This window comes from Manis pentadactyla, chromosome 2, assembly GCF_030020395.1.
Source record: "Manis pentadactyla isolate mManPen7 chromosome 2, mManPen7.hap1, whole genome shotgun sequence".
Classification (NCBI taxonomy): domain Eukaryota; kingdom Metazoa; phylum Chordata; class Mammalia; order Pholidota; family Manidae; genus Manis; species Manis pentadactyla.
In genome coordinates, this window is record NC_080020.1 from 65,228,217 (window position 1) to 65,252,764 (window position 24,548).

The following is a 24,548-nucleotide window of genomic DNA, read 5'->3' on the forward strand; positions in this document are numbered from 1 at the left end:
TCCATCCCATGGCTAGAAATTAATAAGGGGCTCGCTTTTATTGCCATGTGAGCTCTCTTTGTTACCCCAATAATAGTAATAACAATAAGAACAATAATAGCAGCTAACATTTATAGAGCACTTTGTACATACCAGGCACTGTTCTAGACACTTCATGTGGATGGTCTCACTGAGCTTCACATTAACTCATGTAGAGCCTATTGTTATCTCCATTTTACAGATGAGGAAAGTGACCTTAGCTAGGCAAATACACAAATCTAGTAAGCGGCAGAGCTGTGGTTCAAATCTGGAGTGTGCACACAGCAATACAACACACTCCCTCCACAGACATCATGAACCAGTGGTAGGCTTACTGGGTTGTGTGTGTGGCTCTCCTAAACTTCCACAGCACACGAGAAAGATGTTCACACTAATGTTTCAGAATGGCACAGAATTTTTATCCTGAATTTTATAAACTTCCTGAATTTTTCTCAGAATTCAACCTGAATATGTGTCTTAGGAGAAATAGGGGGTCTGAATGTTCACATAACCACTTGTGTTTTAACTGTAGATTCTGAACTTAAATTTAAGGACTACTCATGAAGACCTATCTGATAGGCCCCATATAAAAAAATGATTCTAATGCCTGTGTAAACAAGTTTTACTTAAAGAAAGGCAAGCAGTAACCTAAATTATTTCATGATGATATGCAGACAGAAGAAGGCAAATGTACCAGAAACACAGAGATATCCCAGAGAAGAGGAGGCATGGAATGCCTGTGATGGTTAATCATCTCCAAACTCATAAGCCTCAACTCCCCTGTTGAAACTCATGAGTCACACACAACTCATGAACAGAACAGAGTCTAAAACAAAACCTATTTCAGAGGCAAAACCCAAAGAAAGCTAGAAAAGAGAAGACTTGATTCAAGAAACTGAACTTTTTCATTATGAGACGATCCCAAGTATTCCTAGTATAAAACAATCTCTCAAGCAGTTTCCACTCTCTTACCTTCTTGGTTTAGAGGAGAAAACTTTGCTGAACATCAAGAGACAACCAACTGCCAAAATCTAGGCAGAAACTCCACTCCAATCTAAGCCAAAGGAACTGCTTTTTGAAAAACACAATTGGCAAATGGCTTGTGTCAGGACGTCTGAAAGAGAACAAGTTCCATCTCTGGAAGACCTTTGCTTTCCCAGGAATGCTCAGGCTCCTCATCCAAAAATGCAAGTATTTAGAAAACCTGGTGGTCATAGCTCTCGGGTAGCAGTTCTGTTCATGAGGCAACCTGCCTTTATTCTCTATCACTGACTCTCTTTCTGAGCCAGTGTCTCTCTTCCTAAACCACACCAAGATTACAAATCCTGCACCAACTAAGCAGAAGTCAAAATAGATTCAGCGGAGTGGGGCAGGATGTGGAAGGAAGGGGTTGCAGGCAGGGAATGGTAACAGTACACCACAACCAAGTTGTCCTAGGTAACAGGGTGTTCTTGGGGGCACAGGTAAAAAGAGCCTCACTGGCAGTACATGCTAAGGAATGACATTTTTCCATGCACTTCATTTCATACAGATGATGTTCTGTACTGAAGGAAAGCCCGTTAGACAGTGGGGATTTTACCAGGAGTGTGCACATCTACTGGCCAAACAGCTATAGATCTGAAGAGATTAACCGGCATAAATGCGGTCAGAGCAGGGCTCAGGACGACATGCTCAAGACCACTGACAAGCTCCAGGGGTAGACAGACCTCTACTTAAATACGAGTGAACAGAAATAAAGAAACTGGTCCCATAAAAAGCACTGTAGAGAAAGGAAGAGAACATAATTTTCCTGAAAACTGAGATAGTAGATCTCATAAAATGATACACTACAAGAAGAAAACTTAGAAAAATACTTGTGTCCTCAACAGGAAACAAGATGGCATGACCTCCATGAAACCTGAACAGGGAGCCCCAGATGGAGGACAGGCTGAGAGGGAAGGAACAGAGAGACAAACAGAAAGGTAACGGAGATTAGAGAAGGATCTAAATAAACTACACAACAAAAAAGGACAAAATTTAAACCTGTATTACAGGTTTCAAAGGGCAGAACTTAGAAGATAGAAAAAAAAAACTCAGAATGCAAAGGTAAAGATCAAAGAGAAAACTGTGAGGCAGATGGTTAATGAATGTCTAATCCCAGAATTATATGTATGTTTAAAAAGAAACAAGGAAAGCTAAAATAGGAGCAATAATTGAGTAAGACATTCCAGGAAAAAATTAATAAAGAGAAACACATATATAGGCACATCCTGGCAACTGTTTTAAATTATAGAACAACAACAAAATTGTATATGCACCAAGGCAGGAAAAACAAGCTTTCTAAAACTAGTTAAAATTAGGCTTCATAGACGTCTTACCTACAGCACAAAAAGGCAGAAAATCATAGAGCAACAGGTACAGAAATTTGAGGGAACAAAACCCAAGAATGTTGTACAATTCTGTACTTACTTACTGTGTGAAGCCAGTAGGAGAACATGCTTAAATCCACACAGACTCATCCCTGTCTGTGCTCCCACCCTGAAAAATTGTACTGGGACAGAAGGGTGTGTGGCACAGTCAATGCCTCACATTAATATAGACTCTCTTGTCATGATTCTTAATCTTTTAAGACAATGTGTGCTGCAGTAACCCTTCCAGACTTTGCTAACAACGGCTAAATCACTTGCCTGCGGTAACAGTGTCTCAGAAGACTTCTTGAAGAAGTATTTTCTCTCTCAAAAACACAAAATAATGACCAGATTAAATGCCATATTAAATTCCAGGGTACTCAAATAATGATCTTCTACATATATGAAAGCCACACACAATGATGACTCTTTTTTTAACTGAAAAAGATTTATCTGTCGCAAAGCACATTTATCCTCTTCAGACTGGGCCCTGTTAATGATGTTCCTTTGTTATCTGAGCTTAAACATAGTACATACAGATAGAAAAAAGATGTCAGGAGATACATGATGATGGAAGCCACGGCTATCGTTCTAGGCGACAGAATTCTAAAAGATGGTATTTTTTTTCTTTAAAGTCTTCAGTACTTTCTAAATTTCCTTCAAGGATTATGTTTTAGCTGTATGATCACTAAAAATTACTAAAATCAGTATATACAGTAAGTATGAACATACAGTATTATCCTGTAATTTGAGAATACACACAAAATTTTATAGCAGTAGCTATACTAAGCAGTAAGACTGAGTACTAACTGTTCTTCACAAGTACATATTACTTTTGTGATTAAAAAAAGATAATTTCATTAAGAGGAAAAAGTTAAAAAAGTTGGAATCATTCAATATTTATGCAATTAATTCATGTATTTTAGAAGGAGGAATGGTAAATACTGAAAAGAATACCACTATGCTATCATAGTTAAGAAAATATATTAAATATTCTTTCCCTTAAGACACAATTTCTATTCTCTTCTACTTTATCTTCATTTCTCTACCCATAAGAAATATTTATTTTTAAATTTGAGTTCTTAAAATTGGCTCTATGAGATCATGCCCATCTTATATTTTAAATTCCATTCCTTAGGACTTCACTCCCCTAGGGTGGCCCATTGTGTCAGTCAAATACTTTAAATAGATTTGATTAAAGGTTTGGAAAGGTTGCTTTCTCCACTGTACTTACAGGTTCTGATGCTAAATGTTTTCATTTTTCACTTCCTACTCTCTACTCATTTTATTTTTGGCTGTTAGTCTAGGCAACTCTCAGTTTTATCTTTCCCCCGTCTTTGAGAAGGACTTAGCAAATTCCTAACACTTTGTATAAACTAATACATTCTCACAGTCCATCCTCGGTATTTCAAATGCAAATGATATTTTAGTTGCAAGATTCAATTAAAATTGCTGCAGACATGTTAGGATCACTTAGCAGCTGTGTAGGGGTCATATTTCAAACACATAAGAACTATTTATGATAGCAGGGGAGAAAGAACTCTGAAATTCATGCAGCTGCATTCATCCCGGATGTTTCTACATACAACAATATGATAGTGTTTCTTAACCTAGTAACTGTTTTTCCTCCTGGTTATATCTCCCCAAAGTCTTCGTCTGTACCTTTTTCACCCACCTCCAAATGAAAAGCAGAAGAGCAGTAAAGGGAAAAGGAAAAAAAGGCCAAGAAATATCCCTGAGCATAGGAAGCAAATTTCACACTGACTTTATTTCAAAGGCCTGTGTTTGTCCTTGGTAGGCTAACCAGCATGTTTGTACATGCTTGGGGACAATGTACTAAACCTTTGGAGTTACATGCCAGTTTGAAAGTGGATTACCAAAACCCAAACTAAGCTTAATCTCACTTTTCCTGTTCAACAGAGTAATTAGATGAGAAAATATTTGTAATAAAAAATCAGTTTGGGGAAGTCTTTCTCTGGTAATCTTGAGAAGAAAAAAGGATGGTAAGCAACAGGACAGATAACAAATCCAGATCACACATGGTTTGATAATTGTGAGCACAAAGGCTAAATTAATGCCTAAAACAGGAGAGTTTCCTTGAATAGTTGCCAGGGTCTCAATATCTCATCAATGACTATTTGCACATAACATAAAGAATTAGAGACTCCTTGGAGACAGATCATATTGGAAATATAACTTATCTATCAAGTCCTCCCACCCACAGGCCTATCCACCCTATCAAACAGATACAGGCAGAATTTGGTGAGATAATGAACAACTTCAATCTAAGACTATACGAATCTCTACAGTGTTTTATGCCATGGGAGCTGGGAAAGTCTCTATCCCTGCTTTGCTTCTGTCGAACAGAGCAAAACAGAACAATGTCTCCAGGCTCTGGCACAAATATAGGAGTTGTAAATCTTTATTTCTCAGAAGTGTTATGAAACAGTGTTGGAACTGCTTGAATTGCTGATAAAGAGAAAAAAATATTCCTCTTCCTCCTCTCAAGATGGAGGTTAATTTAAGCCTTTCAGTTTCAAACTGAAAATAGAGTCTGGCTGTATTGACACAGAAATCTCAGATTCTCCCCTGGCTGTGTTTGTAAACAGGGCTCCTTATCAGTTTTCCCAAACCCTTTATATACTTGAAAATAGATCCTTTATAGTCCAGACATTATCAGCAGATCTAGCACTGGGCTAGCCATTGCCTAACCCAATGATGCCTATACACTGAAGATGCAATATTTAAGACTCCATGTAGTAACATAATCAGCAAGAATGATCTTTTAAGTACTAGTCTACTACTATCTACTTAACCATATTGGAAAACATTTTCTTTTTTGTGAAAATATGCAATTTTGATTAATATTAATAGAGAATAACATCTAAAAACATTATTTCCTGGTCTGGAGCATACAGAAATACTAGAGTTTTCACACAGGAAATTACTAATAGGTAACTTATCTGGGATTATATTTAAACACTACAGTTGATAAGGGAACTGAATGACACTGTATAGGTTTTCATGCTAGTAAAAGGCAAAAAATGTGGGTTTTCATATGGAAATTAATTTTTTAATAATTTAATAAACTAACAGGATAAAATCTTAATAAAAGTTTACTTTCAAATAAATATTTGCCTTTCATGGGTACCTAAATTTCACTATAAATTTTCTCAGTAAGGGACAATCTAAATCATATTTTCATGTATTGGTAATGGAAAGAATAGTAGAAAGCTGAAGAGTAAACCTTCATGCAGAATCTGTAACAGGTTCTAGCCACAATGGCCTCCTCCCTTATTGACTAGAATGGAATATATTAAATATTTCAAAACTACAGAAAATAAGCAGGAAGAGGAGCAAAATTTCTGCGAACATGTTGACACCAGAGAGAAAAATAAAATGATCACTTTATGCTTTCTAAATTTCCAAGTAGCTTTCAGGATCTGGCTGTTTTACATGTCGTGAATGACAATGATAATTTCTATTGACTGAAGATGAACATATCTATTGAAATTTAAAATGTGAAAAGCAGCAAAAGGGAAAGGGAGGCAAGTCCAGTACCCTTTGCAGGCCAGCACGGTCCCATGACCCTCCCCAGGCAGAGGCGGCCAGGGCTGACTGCGCACACAGTCTCTGCATCATCCGGGGGAAGGAGAAACCGCCGGAAAACCCAGCTCACAGTGAGATTTGGTTTTACTAGGACTTCCACAGAATCAATCCCAATAACAACAGTTCTTTCACTCTTCCTTTTGTTTATGAACCGAAAGGACGGGTTAATCTAGGTGATTGCTGAGCTCCCGTCACAGTGCGCTCTCCCGAAGAACGGAGCCCCTTTTCCACTCTAGCATGTGGTTTCCCCTTCTAAATCTGCCATGGTCACCACATTTAAGATTCACCAGTGCCTTCAGGGCAAGGACCCTCAATAACTGAGTTCTATTTCTATAACGAAACTTCTTCTAAAGGTTCTTTCTCAGGAACACTTTGTTTCTTATTTATATTTAATGATTTCCACTTACATTCGTAAATCAAATCTTAGTCAAGACTAAATTTGCCAGTCCAGTAGGAGCGCCTTGCCACCTCATTCTTTGTTTCAAGACAGAACTCACAGTTGAAATTAAGAGAAAATGAAAACCCAGAATTGTGGCAATTACCTCATCGGATCCTTTCTTTTCTCCTGACTTGGAAGGCGATCCACTGGTTTTTTCATTGGCATGCTATAAAAATATTTTAAAAAGAAAAAAAAAGATAATGTTTAATAGGGGGAGGCGATAAAGAATGCAAGATAATAATGACTTTAATCCCACAGGGATAAACATATAGACTGTAAAAACAAGGACCCCTTTAATCCTCCTCCTGAGAATGTTGATAATTCTGTACCAACATAGGTGGTTCTCAAAAATCAAGGGGAGCTACAGACATTCATTTGGGATGCAGAGAGTCAGTCTCTAATTAACAGACACAGATATGATGGTGATTCCAGGGCGGCATTTTGTCTCCTACAAAATGCCTCATGGAATTTTAATTTCATTAAAGCCCAAATTGCCAGTGTGGGAGAGAGCTGGTGCACTGTGGACATGAGCTGTCTAAGGACCATGCTGAGCCTAGAGGCATACTGAAGCCTCAGTTCAACACGGACTTGAGGGAGGATCACAGCTTCCAAGTCAACCATGACTTCTGATGGTTCTTACAGTTCTTCCACCTGCATGCTCACCAACGCAGAAAGATCAACTCTGAAGTGTAAAGTCCATGCCTGCAACTTACACTTATTATGGCTGCAGGATTTCATTAGATCCAGAAATAGAATTTTCTTTCTCACTAGGATACTGGGATGGAAGCAAGTATTTTCATGTGGTACATAAAATCTGCAAGCAGCATACAGACTCATTTGTTCTGATGATAAGATAAAATAAACCATAAAGTTTACTGAATTGTTTCTGAGAAATGAAAAAAATTATATGTTCCTGAAAAGGGGGTACAAAGACTGCAAAAAATGTGAGGAAAAGGAGCCTAAATATAAGAAAATAAAAGTCACCATTGGGTTCAATCCTGATCACCTTCCATTAAACTAAAATATAAAATCCCATTACATTCCCTAGTGCAGAATCACAATCCCCACCTGAATATGTAGGTCAATGAAATTATTCAACTTAAGAAAAGTGGCAATAATAGTAATAATAATAATAATAATAATAATTTATACCATTCTTTATTATTTACAAGGCACTTTCAGATACAATCTTATTTGATGTAAAAAAGGAGGCTCATGTGATTTTATGGATAAAAAAATTAAGAGTAAGAGTGATTTGGTGTGCTTTTCATAAGGACACATGCCTAGTAAGTAGGAAGTTTGCAAAACAGGTTTTCTTCCTTAAAATCTATTGTTTGTCACCATATGCTAAAGAGAATAATATTCCCTTTCATCATATCAACAGATATTTTAGATTAAAAAAAGGTCAAGGAATACCAGACACATGGATGAAATCCTTCCTTAATAGTTCTTTGTATGAATAACTAGGAAGAAATCACTTTAATGAATGAAAAATTCTTTTCCAAATGAAACGTTCTCAAGGGTCAGTGAGTGAAATACATAGGAAAGCAGCCAGGCTGCAAGGATTTAGCGAATGAAGCCCTCTACAGGGCTTATTTTAGTTTCACCTAGATGTCCTGTTTAAGGGTTGGTTTGTCCATGATTGAGGGCAATCAGTATTGAGTAATTAATGGTCTTAAAACAAAAAGAGGAACCACTTAAAAGCCCACATGTATCAGCACTAAAAAGTGAAAAATTTTAGAAGATTCTAAAGGTCAGGTGAGTGGTAAGAATCATGTGCCACTTGGAGGTTGAGTCTGAGAGGGACAGATCTATAATGACAGAGGTTTACTCATTCTATCTCCTTCCAGAAGTGGTAAATTTAGAACCGTATCACATTCATTTATTATCTCCAATTCCATATCTCTTTCAGATTAGATACAGGTAATAGTAACAACAATATCCACTGTTTTACTGTTTTGAGTGCATTTACTTGTCAGGAGATATTATTATTCCATTTTACAAATGAGAAATCATAAGGAAGCAACTGGCTCTTGTCTGGTACAAGGTCCCATGTTCTCCAAAAGTTCCCAGTCTGCTTCCTGCTCAAGTGACAAATATATATTATAATTTATTACCTTAGAGTAAATGTGCAGAGACTTTTTTCCCTAAAGTATAGATACATAAATATATATATATTTTAAATTTGTTTCCTGGCAGTTTTTCAAAATTGCAGTTCTTCAGATTAACCAACACCATTAGTTATTTGCTTTCATTTAAATGCTCAAAATGCATCAAAATTATGCCAGTTCTATATAATAGTTTGGAAGGGAAATTCATATAATGAATGAATTTTAAAATGTTCAATTATAATGACAGCTTATAAAAATTATGTATTACTAGAACTGGTATTTTATGATTTCAAAAGAAACATCTATACTCTTAATAGAAAGCTTTTTTACAATATACAAAATTATAATGACATAAATAAAAATCACATGATCAAATGGCAACATTTTCTATGAACTTTATGGATTATATTTTTCCAGTTTCTTTGTTATATTTTTAAACCCAGCTTTTTATTATAAAATTTTTCTAACACACATAAAAATTGAAATAATACAACAAATGCTAGTATTCCTACCACTTACATTCAAACTACTTTTAGTGTTATTGCTATGTTTTGCCATATTTGCATCTACTACAGACAGACAGACCTAGCTATCTATATTTGTACATGTATCTGCATTTGAAAGTAAATTGCAGATATTCTGAAACTTTACCTCTAAACATTTCACCAAGCATCTCCTCAAAATGAGGACTCTTTCCCATGTAACCTCAATATCATCCTACCTATAAGAGGATTAACAAGTTTTGCCTAATGCCATTCAATTTCCAGCAAGTTGCAACTTTATAAATCAACCATTTCCATGACCATTCTTGGGGCTTATTCAATATTCAGCAGTTTATTCATAATGTAAAATCATTCATATCTTTTCACTGAGATTCAAAGTACATATTTTAATACATGGAAAAATTGAGCACCTTTCACATAACTGAGCAAATGGAATGAAATATTGGGAATGCAATACATCAAACTGGAGGCAGCTTAGGAACCTGTAGCAGTCTTTCTAAGAGTGAAGAGAGAAGACTCTGCCTACTACTGCTGTGTGCAGTTGGTGAAGTGGTGACAGAACAGAGCTAACCCACCAACAGATGAACCTTGCCTTACTGAAAGGAACTAGCATGTTCAAATCACTACTGGGTGCTAAGCCCAGGGCTAGCATTTCCCCTATGTGGTCTCTTTTACTTTTACTCTCCACAGCAACCTTAGGGTACAGTCACCTCATTTTATGGATAAAGAAATAGAAGCGCTGAAAGATGAGATACTTCTCAGTCACACCACAGACCAGGATTATAGTCTATGGGCCAGAAACTGGGCTACTGAGGATCTTGGGAAAAGACAGCTGAGATCTTGTGATAAACAGCAATGCTCTTAAATGAAAACATCAAACCCAAACAAAACCATTCTATTCTGAAACCGGTTTGTTTTACACAGATCAAGCAATATATGGAGACAAATTAAAACAATAGCACAATGCCACAACTTCTGTGGGACACAGCGAAGGCAGTTCTAAGAGGAAATAGCAATCCAGGCCTATTTAAAGAAGGAAGAACAATCCCAAATGAATAGTCTAAATTTACAGTTATTGAAACTGGAAAAAGAAGAACAAATGAGGCCAAAAGTCAGCAAAAGGAGGGACATAATAAAGATCAGAGAAGAAATAAATAAAATTCAGAAGAATAAAACAATAGAAAAAATTAATGAAACAAAGATCTGGATCTTTGAGAAAATAAACAAAAAGATAAGAACCCCTAGCCAGACTTATTAAGAGAAAAAGATAATCTACACACATAAACAGAATCAGAAATGGGAATGGAAAAATCACTATGGACACCACAGAAATACAAAGAATTATGAGAGAATAGTATGAAAAACTATATGCTAACAAACTGGATATACTAGAAGAAATTGACAACATTCTAGAAAAATACAACCTTCCAAGGCTAACCCAGGAAGAAACAGAAAATTTAAACAGACCATTACCAGCAATGAAATTAAATCTGTAATAAAAAAACTACCTAAGAACAAAATCCCTGGACCAGATGGATTTACCATTGAATTTTACCAGACATTTAGAGAAGATATAACACCCATTCTCCTTAAAGTTTTCCAAAAAATAGAAGAGGAGGGAATAATTTCAAACTCATTCTATGAAGCCAGCATCACTCTAATACCAAAACCAGGCAAACACACCACAAAAAAAGAAAACTACAAACCAATATCCCTGATGAACATAGATGCAAAAATACTCAACACAGTATTAGCAAACTGAATTCAAAATACATCAAGAGGATCATACACCATGACCAAGTGGGATTCATCCCAGGGATGCAAGGATGGTACAACATTTGAAAATCCATCAACATCATCCACCACATCAACAAAAAGGAGGACAAAAACCACATGATCATCCTCATAGATGCTGAAAAAGCATTTGACAAAATTCAACATCCATTCATGATAAAAACTCTCAACAAAATGGGTATAGAGGGCAAGTACCTTAACATAATAAAGACCATATATGACAAATCCACAGCCAACATTGTACTTAACAGCGAGAAGCTGAAAGCTTTTCCTCTAATATCATGAATAAGACAAAGATGCCCACTCTCCCCACTTTTATTCAACATAGTACTGGAGGTCCTAGCCATGGCAATCAGACAAAACAAAGAAATAAAGAGCATCCAGATTGGTAAGGAAAAAGTCAAACTGTCACTATTTGCAGATGGCATACTACTGTACATAAAAATCCTAAAAAATCCACTCCAAAATGACTAGATCTAATATCTGAATTCACCAAAGTTGCATGACATAAAATTAATACACAGAAATCTGTTGCATTCCTATACACTAATGATGAACTAGCAGAAAGAGAAATGAGGAAAACAATTCCATTCACAATTGCACCAAAAAGAATAAAATACCTAGGAATAAACCTAACCAAGGAAGTGAAAGACCTATACCCTGAAAACTACAAGACACTCTTAAGAGAAATTAAAGAGGACAGTAATAAATGGAAATTCATCCCATGCTCTTGGGTAGGAAGAATTAATATTGCCAAAATGGTCATCCTGCCTAAAGCAATGTACAGATTTAATGCAATCCCTATCAAAATACTGACAGCATTCTTCAACAAACTGGAACAAATAGTTCTGAAATTCATATGAAACCACAAAAGACCCCAAATAGCCAATGCAATCCTGAGAAGGAAGAATAAAGCATAAAGCAGGGGGGATCTCGCTTCTCAACTTTAAGCTCTACTACAAAGCCACAGTAATCAAGACAATTTGGTACTGGCACAAGAACAGACCCGTACACCAGTGGAACAGAATAGAGAGTCCAGATATTAACCCAAGCATATATGGTCAATTAATATAAGATAAAGGAGCCATGGATATACAATGAGGAAATGACAGCTTCTTCTGCAGCTGGTGTTGGCAAAACTAGACAACTGCATGTAAGAGAATGAAACTGCATTACTGTCTAACTCCATACACAAAAGTGAACTCAAAATGGATCAAAGACCTGAATATAAGTATGAAACCATAAAACTCTTAGAAGAAAACATAGGCAAAACTCTCTTGAATATAAACATGAGCAACTTCTTCATGAACACATCTCCATGGGCAAGGGAAACAAAAGCAAAAATGAACATGTGGAACTATATCAAACTAAAAAGCTTCTGTACATCAAAGGACATACACCATCAGTAGAACAAAAAGATATCCTACAGTATGGGAGAATATATTCATAAATGGCATATCTGATAAGGGGTTGACACCCAAAATATACAAAGAGCTCACACACCTCAACAAACAAAAAGCAAATAATCCAATTAAAAAATGGGCAGAGAATCTGAACAGACAGTTCTCCAAAGAAGAAATTCAGATGGCCAACAGGCACATGAAAAGATGCTCCACATCGCTAATCATCAGGGAAATGCAAATTAAAACCACAATGAGATATCACCTCACATCAGTTAGGATGGCCACCACCCAAAAGACAAACAACAACAAAAGTTGGTGAGGATGTGGAGAAAGGGAAACTCTCCTACACTGCTGGTGGGAGTGTAATTTAGTTCAACCATGTGGAAAGCAGTATGGAGGTTCCTCAAAAAAACAAAAATAGAAATAACATTTGACCCAGGAATTTCACTCCTAGGAATTTACCCTAAGAATGCTGCAGCCCAGTTTGAAAAAGACATATGCCCCCTATGTTTATCGCAGCACTATTTACAATAGCCAAGAAATGGAAGCAACTTAAGTGTCCATCAGTAGATGAATGGATAAAGAAGATGTGGTACATATACACAATGGAATATTATTCAGCCATAAGAATAAAACAAATCCTACCATTTGCAACAACATGGATGGAGCTAGAGGGTATTATGCTCAGTGAAATAAGCAGACAGAGAAAGACAAGTACCAAATGATTTCACTCATCTGTTAAGTATAAGAACAAAGAAAAACTGAAGGAACAAAACAGCAGCGGAATCACAGAACCCAAGAATGGACTAACAGTTGCCAAAGCGAAAGGGACTGGGGAGGATGGGTGAGAAGGGAGGGAGAAGGGGATTAAGGGGCACTATTATTAGCACACATAATGTCGGTGGCTCATCAGGAAAGCAGTATAGCACAGAGAAGAAAAGTAGTGACTCTATAGCATTTTACTACGCTGATAGACAGTGAGTGTAATGGGGTATCTGGTGGGGACTTAATAATGGGGGAAATCTAGTAACCACAATGTTGCTCATATAATTGTATATTAATGATACCAAAATTTAAAAAAAACGGTTTGTTTTATAGAATGAATCAAACACATACAACTTATATTAGTACCATCCTGTACTAGTATCTAGATGCCAAAGACAGAGAGAGCAGGAAGCCAGTTCTAAAGCAGTAAAACTTTCATTGGAAGGATAAGGCTACAGGAGACAGGAAAGGACATGGAGCTAACATGAAGGATAGAGGTGGTGTGTAGGACAGGAGTTAGAGGAAGGGGATAATCAGATAAAAAGCTTTCCTGTCTCCCCATCAAAAAGAAATAATCTTCCCCTTGGCATCACCATCTATTTGGCAAGTACAGTGTCCTTTGTCCTCATTCTAGGAGATAGTATTTATGTGCTTAAAACCTTTGTCATAGCAAACCCATAAATCTGTCAGGAAATCAGCAAGAGCTGGGAGCACGGTGGCCTGGAGCCTCACTCTCGCCAGTTAAGGACTCGTGTGAGCAAGACACCAGGCTCCGGGTTCTGAGCTTTGGGGCCTCTCCCTGTTGCTACCCAGATACACGATACATGCACAGACGAGGGTTTATGTCACACAGAATATTAATACCATCAATATAGATAAAATCAAACTTCTACAGATATAAAAGAAGAAGACAGAGAAAACCGAACTGCAAGCCCAACCCCAGCTGTGAAAGAGGACCAAATGCTAGGATGCTTCTGCAATGCCTTTGATTAAGTAAATAAATAAGTTTCTTTTACAGGGTGACAAAAACATTCTGAATTGTAGCCAAGGTGATGCTTGCACTACCCTGTGAATATACTGAAAAATGGTGATTTGTATATTTTAATGAATGTATTTGATTTATGAATTATATCCAAATAAAGTTTTTAGAAAGATAGTATAGCCTATTTGAAAACAACTTGAAAATTTTCCTTCTTCAACTTTTAGACAAATGCACAGAGCTCAGTATTTGTATAGTGACAGCTACAGTAAAATCCTGAAGCCATAAAAGGTTATCTTGGTGCCCTGTGGACTCTCCGAGTGCACACAGCTCGGCTCTGATGGCACCACTGTAGCATGTGGTGAGAAAGGCTCATTTTGGGGGCCACCTCAGGATCAGAAAGTCTTCATTCACCAGTGGGTCTCATCCCTCATCCAGTGGGACACAAGCACCTGGGGGCACTTTTTGGAAATACATCAGAAATCAGGGATTTTGATTTAGTTGGTCTAGGGTGGAGCCGGAGCATGGATATATATTTTTTAGTTCCCCAGCTGATCCTACTGTGGATCAGTTAGGACTGGAAGCCACTGGTTTTGAGGGGAGATCTGTGGGCACCATAACAGGAAGTGTGGGTTTCTGCTCCTCATATCACCCTACTGAGTTGTCACCCACGGGGAGAGATCCATGGTAGGCCGGGGCAGCTCTGGGCCTCCCAGGTAATCTCAAATTACTCAGGGAAGGAGTACAGTGCCCGATGTTCACACCAGCATTTCCTGACTAATTTTAAACCTTGCCCTATTAATGGCATAGCAAAGCTTCATATCTGCACATTAGTCTCTACTTTCTTAGGAAAGCAAACAAATTAGCATTTTATTGTATACTCTCTTGTGTGCTGATTATTTCATAAACGTATATTTTGCTTTCCCAAACAGATGGAAAATTATATTCTTTTTTTTATGGCCTACAGTAGGAGTGCGACAAATAATTCTTGATTGAACGTCTGCATTTCCATAAACCTCTTAATGTTCCCTAAGAAGTACTTTTGCTCTGTTCAAGTCAGTAAACGAGACAAAAAAGAAGCTGGGAAAAAAAATAGCTTGAAAAATTAAGAAACATGTAAGTTGTTATTTCTTACAAAATCCCTTAAACTCTATTCATATATGTATTCTGCTTGCTAAAACAAGAGTATTCAGCAAAGAAGCAGGACCAAGATGTTAAGCTGGTTTATCTTTAAAACAGTCTTCCTGGTGCAGATCTGGGCTATCTGCTCTCAGCTGGACTCTTGCCCTGCCCTGGTTCTGTTAGTATAGCAGGGATGTTTGCGGTGACAGATTTCCCCAGGATGGGTTTGGCTAATTGGCAGGAGACTGGAGGTGGTGGGTGGGTAGTGTTCCCCCTCCTTTCTGCCTCTTGCACAGCTGGGGCTCCTGCAGGCCAGCCAGCAGTGCTTCCAGCTCCCTCAGCATGACCTAGGTCCTGCCTTCATCTTTACAGCCTCCGAATGACAACAGCTTCCCATAATTTCTAACCTCACCCTCCCTCCCCAGTTGGCTTTCCAGCCTCTTCTGTTACCTGGGTAACCACCTCCCTACATTCCATTCCCTGACAAAATCTAACAGGACAGAAAGAGCATGGATGTGAAAGGCTACGGACCTTGGGCAAATAATTTAACCATTCTCTTTTCTCTTTGTAAAATGGAGCTAGAGGCATCTACCTCTGGAGCTGGCATATTTGTGAAATGAGCTGATTTTAATGAGGAGCCTGACCCATTGCCTAGCTCATTTTAGAAATACAATAAAAGTTAGTCTACTTCCTTCTTTTTCTCAGGCATCAATCTGATTGTGGTGACTTATAAGACAGTCATAAAATGGATACGAGAAGTAAGCAAAGGTTTAAAGGTTTCATTTTCCAAGGCTGTAAACGTTAGAGCAGAGAACTTAGCTTTTTACTTTCCTAAGTGCAGAAGAAACAGGTTCATCTATGTTTAGTACTTTGTCATGGTTGTGTATATTGGTCTCACGTTTTCATATCACACCTAAGGAAACAAAGTACACAGGAAATAGAGAATGCATTTTCCAAACAATCTACACCAAGTTGGTCACAGGGATGACACTTAATTGTGCAATTCCCTTGCTTTAAGATATTTCAGAAGGGAATGTGTGGTACGGTGTGTGTGTGTGTGTGTGTGTGTGTGTGTGTGATGGTAGGGCTGGGAGCTGGCTAGTAAAGCAAGATAGGCACAAAGTTACAATGCTGTTGATTACCAAAGGTGAAGGGTATATAAGGAATTTAATATATTATTCTCTCTTCTTTGATAAAAAGTTTTGAAAAATGTAGGATCTTCCTAAGAGTATGTATCTCTCTTAAGAGATCACCAAAGTGCAATATCCTAGCCATTTTACTTGATTTTAATACTCAAAACCCTAAACTGATAGAGAAAGCTAGCATGAGAGATAGAGTTTGTTTAAAAAGCAAAAAACAATAAACAATGAGTAGCCACTATGTGCTCAGTGTTACAGGAAGAATACTTATTAAAGAAATGTAAGTAAGTAAAAGGCCTGACTTCAATACATGATATTTTTCTGCTCTTCTAAAAACATTTGTTATCAACTAAAAAGTTATAGGATTCTCATATAAGAGAAGACACATATTAAGGATTAGCTGCATAGCTGTAACTCTGAAATTACAGTGTTTCTCATCTGAACTCCATGCATGCTTTTTCCTAACACTTCAGCATTCTGGTGGATATGCTAAGATAGTACTTACTGTAAGGGCACAAGCTATTTCATCCAGTTTTCAGAGGCAGCATAGGTTGCCTCTCTGTCATGTTTAGCTTCTGGGATCTACCTGCAATAAGGCTTTAAAATTTTTCTCTAAGTCAAAGAAGATATTATGAGAATTTCAACAGTTATGCTCTTGCACTTGCAGTGGTCATTAAGAAGTACTTGCAATTTTTATCTATGAGAAATACAAGAGAAGACCGGGTATGGACTACCCGCACAATTTTGTGTTCACAGCACCCTGTATAGAACCTGACACATAGTAGGTGAACGATAAACAACTGTTAACATATTTGGCCTTTACAAATCATATTTCTGTCCCATGAGTTATCCACAGTCAAAATGAATTCCATAGGAAACTCTAACCAGAGACCCTTTTTCTTCCTGGGTTAAATGACCCTTCCACCTGAAGATCCAATTTACACAAATAGTTTTCATTAGATGGTATTATTTTGCATTTTTCTTAACTGAAAGACACCTGACATTTTTTCCCTTTAAGGTAGCTGCAAAACTTTCTAGGCTAGTTTTTATGAAAATAAAATGAGACAGTTTGAAGAACACAACTTAGAATCACATTGATAGGATTGTCACCACTAAAATACCTCAAAGAGAGGATTCTGGGAAGATGCTAGAATAGGAATGTGGATAAAGTGAAGGTTCCTGTGGCCAGGATTCTCACCTGGCCCTGGTCAGCTAGCTCACTACACACATATGGGCAATACATCATTATTGACTTTATATAAAAAGCTCTGCCCAGTGGTCTGGGTGACATACTGGCATGGCTGCAAGGCTGCAGGAGAGCAGAGATGAGACTGGAGTAGTGGCAGTGCCAAGGACAGAGACTGAGGCAGCTGCAGGTGTAGAGAGGCCCAGAGGCAGAGACCACTTACTGCATGCAGACTTGCTCTAAATGGACAGGATTCTAGTGATTGACCTGCCACTGTGGGAGTAAAGTTGGGTATAACCCTTTCTCCTCAAGGACATTCTACTATCATTTCTTTGGTCACACTGAATCCATAGTGAACTTATCTGGGGCTGAAACCCATAGGCAAGACAAGAAGGCACCGGGAATCCATCTCTCAACCTAAATAAGACTCCCACTAGCAGAATCTGCCTGATAAAACTGCCTGTTTTGAAACTCTGGAGTCTATCAAAGGCTTGTGATATCTAGTGGAAGCCTTGCATGGTAAGTTTTGGATAATTTCCATTGGTATCAGCTCTAACTCAGTAGCGGCTACCATTCCCCACCCCCAGCAATTGCAGGCAGCTGTACACTGGATCACAGATTGAATACAGCTCATGGGAGCCAGAGCAGGCAATAAGGACTCTGCCCTCCAAATATTTGGAGTGTGTATTCTGATCACTGATTGCTGCTCTGATCACAGAGTTGCAGACATCGAGGTGGGCACAAGTCCCTCCCCCTCCAGCTGAGATAACTTTCAGGGGATTTAAAAGGCTGGCATCCTTCCCTCTCCCAACTTAATTTTTGTCTTTTTCCTTTCAGGAGCCACACATTAAAGTTCAGGACATTCAAAAGCAAATGTATGTATGGGGGAAGTTAGACAGTCACTGTGCATGCCCAGGGAGAGGCACAGGCTCAGAAGACCCAAGATCTGAGTTTACATATACTTCAAGCTGAATCTCAGCACTGAAATAGCCTGTTGTAATAAAAAAAAAAATCCTCAGCAAACCCTGAGGAAGGGGGAGAATCTGACTTCAAGAGCTACCACATTATTAATTCAAATGTCTAGTTTTCAACCAAAAAATCACAAGGCACATAGAAAAACAGAGAAGTAGCTCTTATTCAAAGGAAAAATAAACCAACAGAAACTGTCCCTGAGAAAGATCAGATGGTAGATCTATTAGAAAAATATTTTAAAACAATTGTCTTAATGGTGCTCAGAAAACTAAAGGAAGATGTGGAGAAAGTCAGCAAAACAATGTACAAACAAAATGGAAATAGCATGGAAGAGACAGATAACCTAAAAAGAAACCAAAAAGAAATTCTAGAGTGGAGAAGTACAATAACTGAAAAGAAAAATTCACTAGAGGGATTCAAAGACAGATTTGAGCCGGCAGAAGAAAGAATCAGTGAACTTGAAGACAGTACTACTGAAATTATTGAATTTGAGGCACAGAAAGAAAAATGATTGATGAAAAACAAATAGAGCCTCAGGGACATAAAGGATACCAACAAGCAGAGCAGCATACACACTGTGGGAGCACCAGGAGGAGAAAAGAAAAAAAGAGGCAGAGAGATTTGAAGAAATTATGGCCTAAAACTTCACAATGTTGATGAGACATGAATATAAACATCCAAGAAGCTCAATAAACTCAAAATCCATGAGGAGACACATTATGATCAAACTGCTGAAAGTCATAGCCAAAAATGGGAATCTTGAAAGCAACAAGAAAAAAATGACTTGCCACATAGAAGGGGGGTACTCAATAAGATTATAAGCAGATTCCTCATCAGAAACCTTGGAGGTCAGAAGGTAGTGGGGCAAGTATTGGTGGGCATGTAAAGAAACTGGAACCCTTGTGTATATATAATAGGATATAAAATGGTACTACCACTGTGGAAAACAGTAAGGTGATTCCTAAAAAATTAGCTAAAACAGGGAAGCAACCTACACACACACACACACACACACACACACACACATACAATGGCATATTATTCAGCCTTAAAAAGAAAGGAAATTCTGACATATGCTATAACATGGATGAATGTTGAGGACATTGTGCTAAGTGAAATAAAAAAGTCACAAAAGACAAATACTGTATGATTCCCATAACATGAGGTTCCTGTAGTCAAAATAAGAGACAGAAGTAGAGTGGAGGTTTCAAGGGATTGGGAGAAAGAGGCATGGGAAATTACTTATTGGTGGACATTAAATTTCAGTCAAGCAAGATGAATAAGCTCTAGAGATCTGCATAGAACATTGTACCGATAGTCAACAACAGTGTATTATACACTTAAAATGTTGTTAAGATCTCATGTTAAACGTTCTTAGAATAGAATAGAAAAAAGAAAATGATAAGGAACACAGACACTTCAATGCAAAGGTATGATTTCAAATGTATATCATACTTAAAAACAATTAAGATGGTAAATTTTATGTTATGTGTACTTTACCACATACACACACACACACACACACCACACCACACCACACCACACACAAACACACACAAAGCCACAAGGAAAAAACATAGGATATGGTTGAGCTGCTTAGAGCAATCTTGCATTGCACTGAAACAACCTACTCAGAACTAATTACCCAACCCATTCACCTTGGACTCTCAAATGGCCACCCACTGTTTCCACCCCAGCAAGCAACACCATTTTTTAAAAAGCACTTGTAGAATATAATTAGCTTTCTGGGAAGTGTCAAAACTGATTGAAGAACAGTCAGTATCTTAGTTTAAAACTCTTATCTGCACTGGGTAACAAACCAGTTCAGAAACTGCCAACCCAAAGAAGAAAGCTGTGTCATACCTTCCTTCTCTCTGCCCCTCAAAAAGTCTTATCTGCACGGGGGAACAAGCCAATTCAGAAACTGCCAACCAAAAGAAGAAAGTTGTGTCTCACCTTCCTTCTCTCAGCATTGCAAAGCCTGTACCCTTTCTGCAGACTATAATTTGCAATACTAACTCTTACAACTCATTGCAGCCAAATGGTCTGTCCTGCCGTGGAAGGCCTGTGACACTCTTCCCGGGCCAGCCACAGTGCTGGCTCCTCCCCCATGACTGGGCTCCCTGATCATGTTGCCACTGGGCCCAAGGGTCTAATTAGGCTAAGAAAACACCTTTAATTAACATGGTCTAATCAAGTCAACTTATGACTCAAGAATGTGATTACTGGTGTCAACCAAATTTACTCACCTTTATGCTTCATCATTATGATGCTCATTAGATGTTTCTCAAATCTAGCTTTTAGTTTTTTTCTATGACCTTCTTTAGAAGATAAGAAGTTATATAATTCTTCAGAAGATAAGATCAATGATATTGATAGTATTCAGTGTAGAAATATACACTGTAATGATTCACTGACTGGCTTTATAGGTGGCACTCCTTTAAACAAACATGTAATAGATATGTCCTTTAACTTATTTTGCCTAAATTTTAAAAGTCAGATCATTCACAATGTTCTCTAATATTTGAAGGATCCTACTAAAGACATTTTAATTACAGGATTTACCAGAAGCATTTTACATTATTATATTATATATTAATTTTATATAGACATATATATATAAGTATCTACATTTATTATATATACCACTATATACAATTTATATTGCACGTGTGTGTGTGTGTGTGTGTGTGTGTGTGTGTGTGTGTATATATATATATATATATATATATATATATATATAAAATGTATGTATACATGTTTTAAATTGGTTCCCTGGACATTGATGGAATTTATGGGTGGGCTTTTGTGTGTGTGTGTTTTGTTGGAGTAAAATGGTCCATAACTTTCAGCTAATTCTCAAAATGATCTGCGATCATCTCCTCACAACAACCAAACAAAAATGCTTAGGAACCTATGTTTGGAGCTATACTGTTCTATACCGTAGCCATTAGCAAGTAATGCCAACTGAACAACTGAATTGAAATGTGCTGTAAATATAAAATGCACACTGGATTTTGAAGAATTAACTTGAAATAGACGATGTACAATATTTCAATGTTTTGCCCATTTATTACATGTTGAAATAATGTTTGAGATTCAGTGGGTTAATTAAATGTATTATTAGCATTAATTTGCCTCTTTTTTCTTGTTTTTGCTAATATGGCTATTCGAAAATTTTAAATTACATATACGGCTCACACTATTATTTTGTTGAACCACACTGGTTTAGGAAAAGTCAAGGCTTCATCACAGGCAGGTTGCTGATTATAGGAGGTTCCCACTAGCAAAATAATTTTATAATAGTTACAAAATTGGATCCTAAAAGAGGTGTTAGCAGAAATGTCAGACTTAACAGTGTTAAAAGCATAGATTTAAACTACTTTCATCCAAATATTCCAGCAGGATTTCATTTAGAGAACCAGAATCTGGAAGAAGTCAGATGTCAGCTCAAACCACTGCCACCCATTTGCAGTAAGTCATGTGGCACATTTAGATAAGAACCTTAGGGCAGTAATGACTCAAAGCAAACTTTTGCTTTTAGAACATCAGTAAGATGCTACATTTAAAAACCCAGAAAACACAATGGGAAATATTCACAAAGAAATATCTCAAGGAAAACTGGAATCCCAATCATTAAAGGTTTATGGGTATGATACCGTGATTCATGACTTTTAGTCTTTACCAACCCTTCGTGGTGCCTATTGTCACCATCATTTTATAGATGTGGAAATAGGTTCAAAAAATTTGACTCAGGGCCCTTTGAGAATAGGAACTCTGTCTTACTCTCCACTGTGTACATGGATGCTAGTACTGAGCCTAGTCCACAGTAGATTCTCAGAGAATGACCAATGATGGATAAGAGACAGTTTACTGTTTCCAACACAAGATTTCTTTTTGAAGAATGTTTGATTACAACATCCTTGCTCCTCCCAATACCACATGCTGGAAGAGAGGTATACTTAACTAATTTTTTGAAATTCTCACCATAGATCAATGGGATATAAATGCTTTGACTCTGTCAACCAATTTTCGGTGTATTTTTTTTTAGAATTAAGTGCAGAGCTGCACACTCCTCCCCACCCCCCATTTTCAGTAAGGGTCTTCCTTTCAGTTGCTTCTGCTCCTAGGAGTTTTGAGTTTTCTCCTTGCCCCTCATCCCGGCTGACTCCTCCTTTGAGTTGGAGAATGCACATTTAAGAACACTACTCTGAAAGATCTGAAGGCTTTACTTATGAGGAAAAAACAAATACTAGATCTGAGCTCTTAACAGATGAGTCCGAGTTGATCCAGGAATTCGTATCCAGCCAGAGTCGGAATTCCTCCAGCAACAATTCCTGTTCCATTCAACTGATAAGCCTATTTGAGCCTGACGTATCCGTTCACACCGACACACAAGCCCGGGCGCGCTCGCACATACCACAGTAGGGTGAGTCTCGGCCTCTCCCGAAGCCTAACCTGAAGGTCTGACAGTAGGTCGCACCCGGTCCCCGCCCCTTCCCCCAAAACCCGGGACAACACTTTATCCTCACGCCCAGAATTCGAAGCAAACACATTTCCTTCCCGGTCCTGCCCAGGCACGATCGCTCCCATTTACCGTCTTGTACCACCAGCTTGCGAATGCCATGGCAACAGGTTTGCTCTGAGATGCCGCGGGGCGGAGGACTCGGAAAAGACGCAGAGTGCTGTGTAGACGGTGCGGGACTCCCACTCCGCCTGCCCTGCACTGGGCTGGCACTGAACTCACCAGGCAGGCAGCCGTCAGTGGGCCGGCATGTGGGCGGGGCACGGGACAGGCCCCGCCCCACCCGGTTGGGCTTCGGGCTGGTTTGGTAGATGTGTACCGCTGCAGGCAGCCGCACCCTGCAGCCCGAACTTTAAGTGGAAGCCTGGATGCCGCGGTCGGGTTCAACCTTCCCACCCATTCTGGGGGTCCCGAATGAACTTTTTGCCCCTTTCATTCCCATCCTCGTTTCACCCACGTCTCATCAACCAACTTTTCCCGACGAGGGCCGCCCCCTATCCGGCTCGCGCCACGCCCAGCGCACTTTGGGCAGGCCCAGAAACCCCCGGCTACCTCCAGACACCTGCCGAGCGGTGAGCGCGGAGTCTAGCGCCTCAGCCGGGGATGGGGCACACGGGGCTACGGGCCAAGCAGGCTACGCCCAGAGGAGGCAGCCCTAGGCTCCGGAGCCCGGGTCCTCCAGGCGGTCAGCCTGCGTCTTCGGCAGGAGCGCCACTCACCTCCTGGGCTTGGCGGGAGGCGGCAGCGCGCCGTGGTCGCGGGGACGCGGCGGGCTTCCGCCCCGGTTGGGACATGGCGAGGCTGTTGCGAGCGCTGCCTCCAGGACAGCGCAGCGAAGACTGGAAGGAAGGCCCGAGAGGGGAGCGCTGGGAGGAAAGGAGGGAGCGCGCGCAGGGCCGGCGGGCGCGCCCGTGAGGCAGCTTTTCCGAACCAGCCCTAGCCCGCGGGGGCTCCCCCTCGCCCCGCAGGGCCCTCCCCTTCCTGCCCGCTCCTGGCTGCGTCCTGCAGTGGAGGTCCCGGGCTCCGGCCTGAAACAACACCCTTGCCCCTGGGTCTTCACCCAGTGACCCTCCCCGCCCCCCCAGGACCGCTCGGTTCCCCGTGAGTCACAGAGAGGAGGGGCTGGAGGTCGTGGGGTTCCTCCCTCGTCCTGCCCAGACTTAGCTTGCCGCTGTGCAACGCCAGAGCGGGATCAGGGCGTGGCCGGGCCACGCCTTCACCCTTCTCCCTAAATCTCGAGAATTAGGCACCTTTTCTGCAATCTGCCCTGGTTTAGCTAGGGGAAGAATTGGCCAAATCAAATCTGGCCCAAGCCCGGCCTGTCTAGATAAGGAAGAGGATCACAAGAACGAATTGGTCTCCGTGTGTGCGTGCCTGTGTATGTGTTTTGTCATGTTCCTTTTTGGGGGAGGGGGGGTGACTTTGAAATTCAGTTTAATAATGTTTTATGGGTTCCAATGCAAACTGAAGAATGGTCCCAAATGTAAAGCCCTTAACCCTTTCTGAAGCCTGGTGAGTTTTGGAGGTTGGATTGCTTTTTGTCTTTGGCTTATCTTCAACAGCACTTCCTGGTTTGAGGCTGAAGTGAAATGTAGC

At 39.3% G+C, this 24,548-nt stretch overlaps 1 protein-coding gene across 16 annotated transcripts in view; it reads right to left on the reverse strand.

Annotated features, from left to right (window-relative positions):
* The window catches only part of CAST (calpastatin), a 128,621-nt gene extending 104,640 nt beyond the window's left edge, over window positions 1-23,981 (reverse strand). For 5 of the 16 annotated variants that reach the window (XM_057493197.1, XM_057493152.1, XM_057493176.1 and 2 more), the window contains exons 1-2: window positions 23,672-23,980; window positions 6,557-6,619 (exon numbers count right to left, since the gene is read on the reverse strand). In XM_057493197.1, coding sequence (XP_057349180.1) covers window positions 6,557-6,619; window positions 23,672-23,746 — 138 coding nt within the window. In that variant the 5' untranslated portion in view covers window positions 23,747-23,980. Of the gene's footprint in view, window positions 1-6,556; window positions 6,620-23,024; window positions 23,182-23,671 lie in introns of those variants that run through there. The other 11 variants (XM_057493172.1, XM_057493164.1, XM_057493145.1 and 8 more) reach the window with 4 other exon arrangements.
* Window positions 23,982-24,548: the final 567 nt, after the last annotated feature.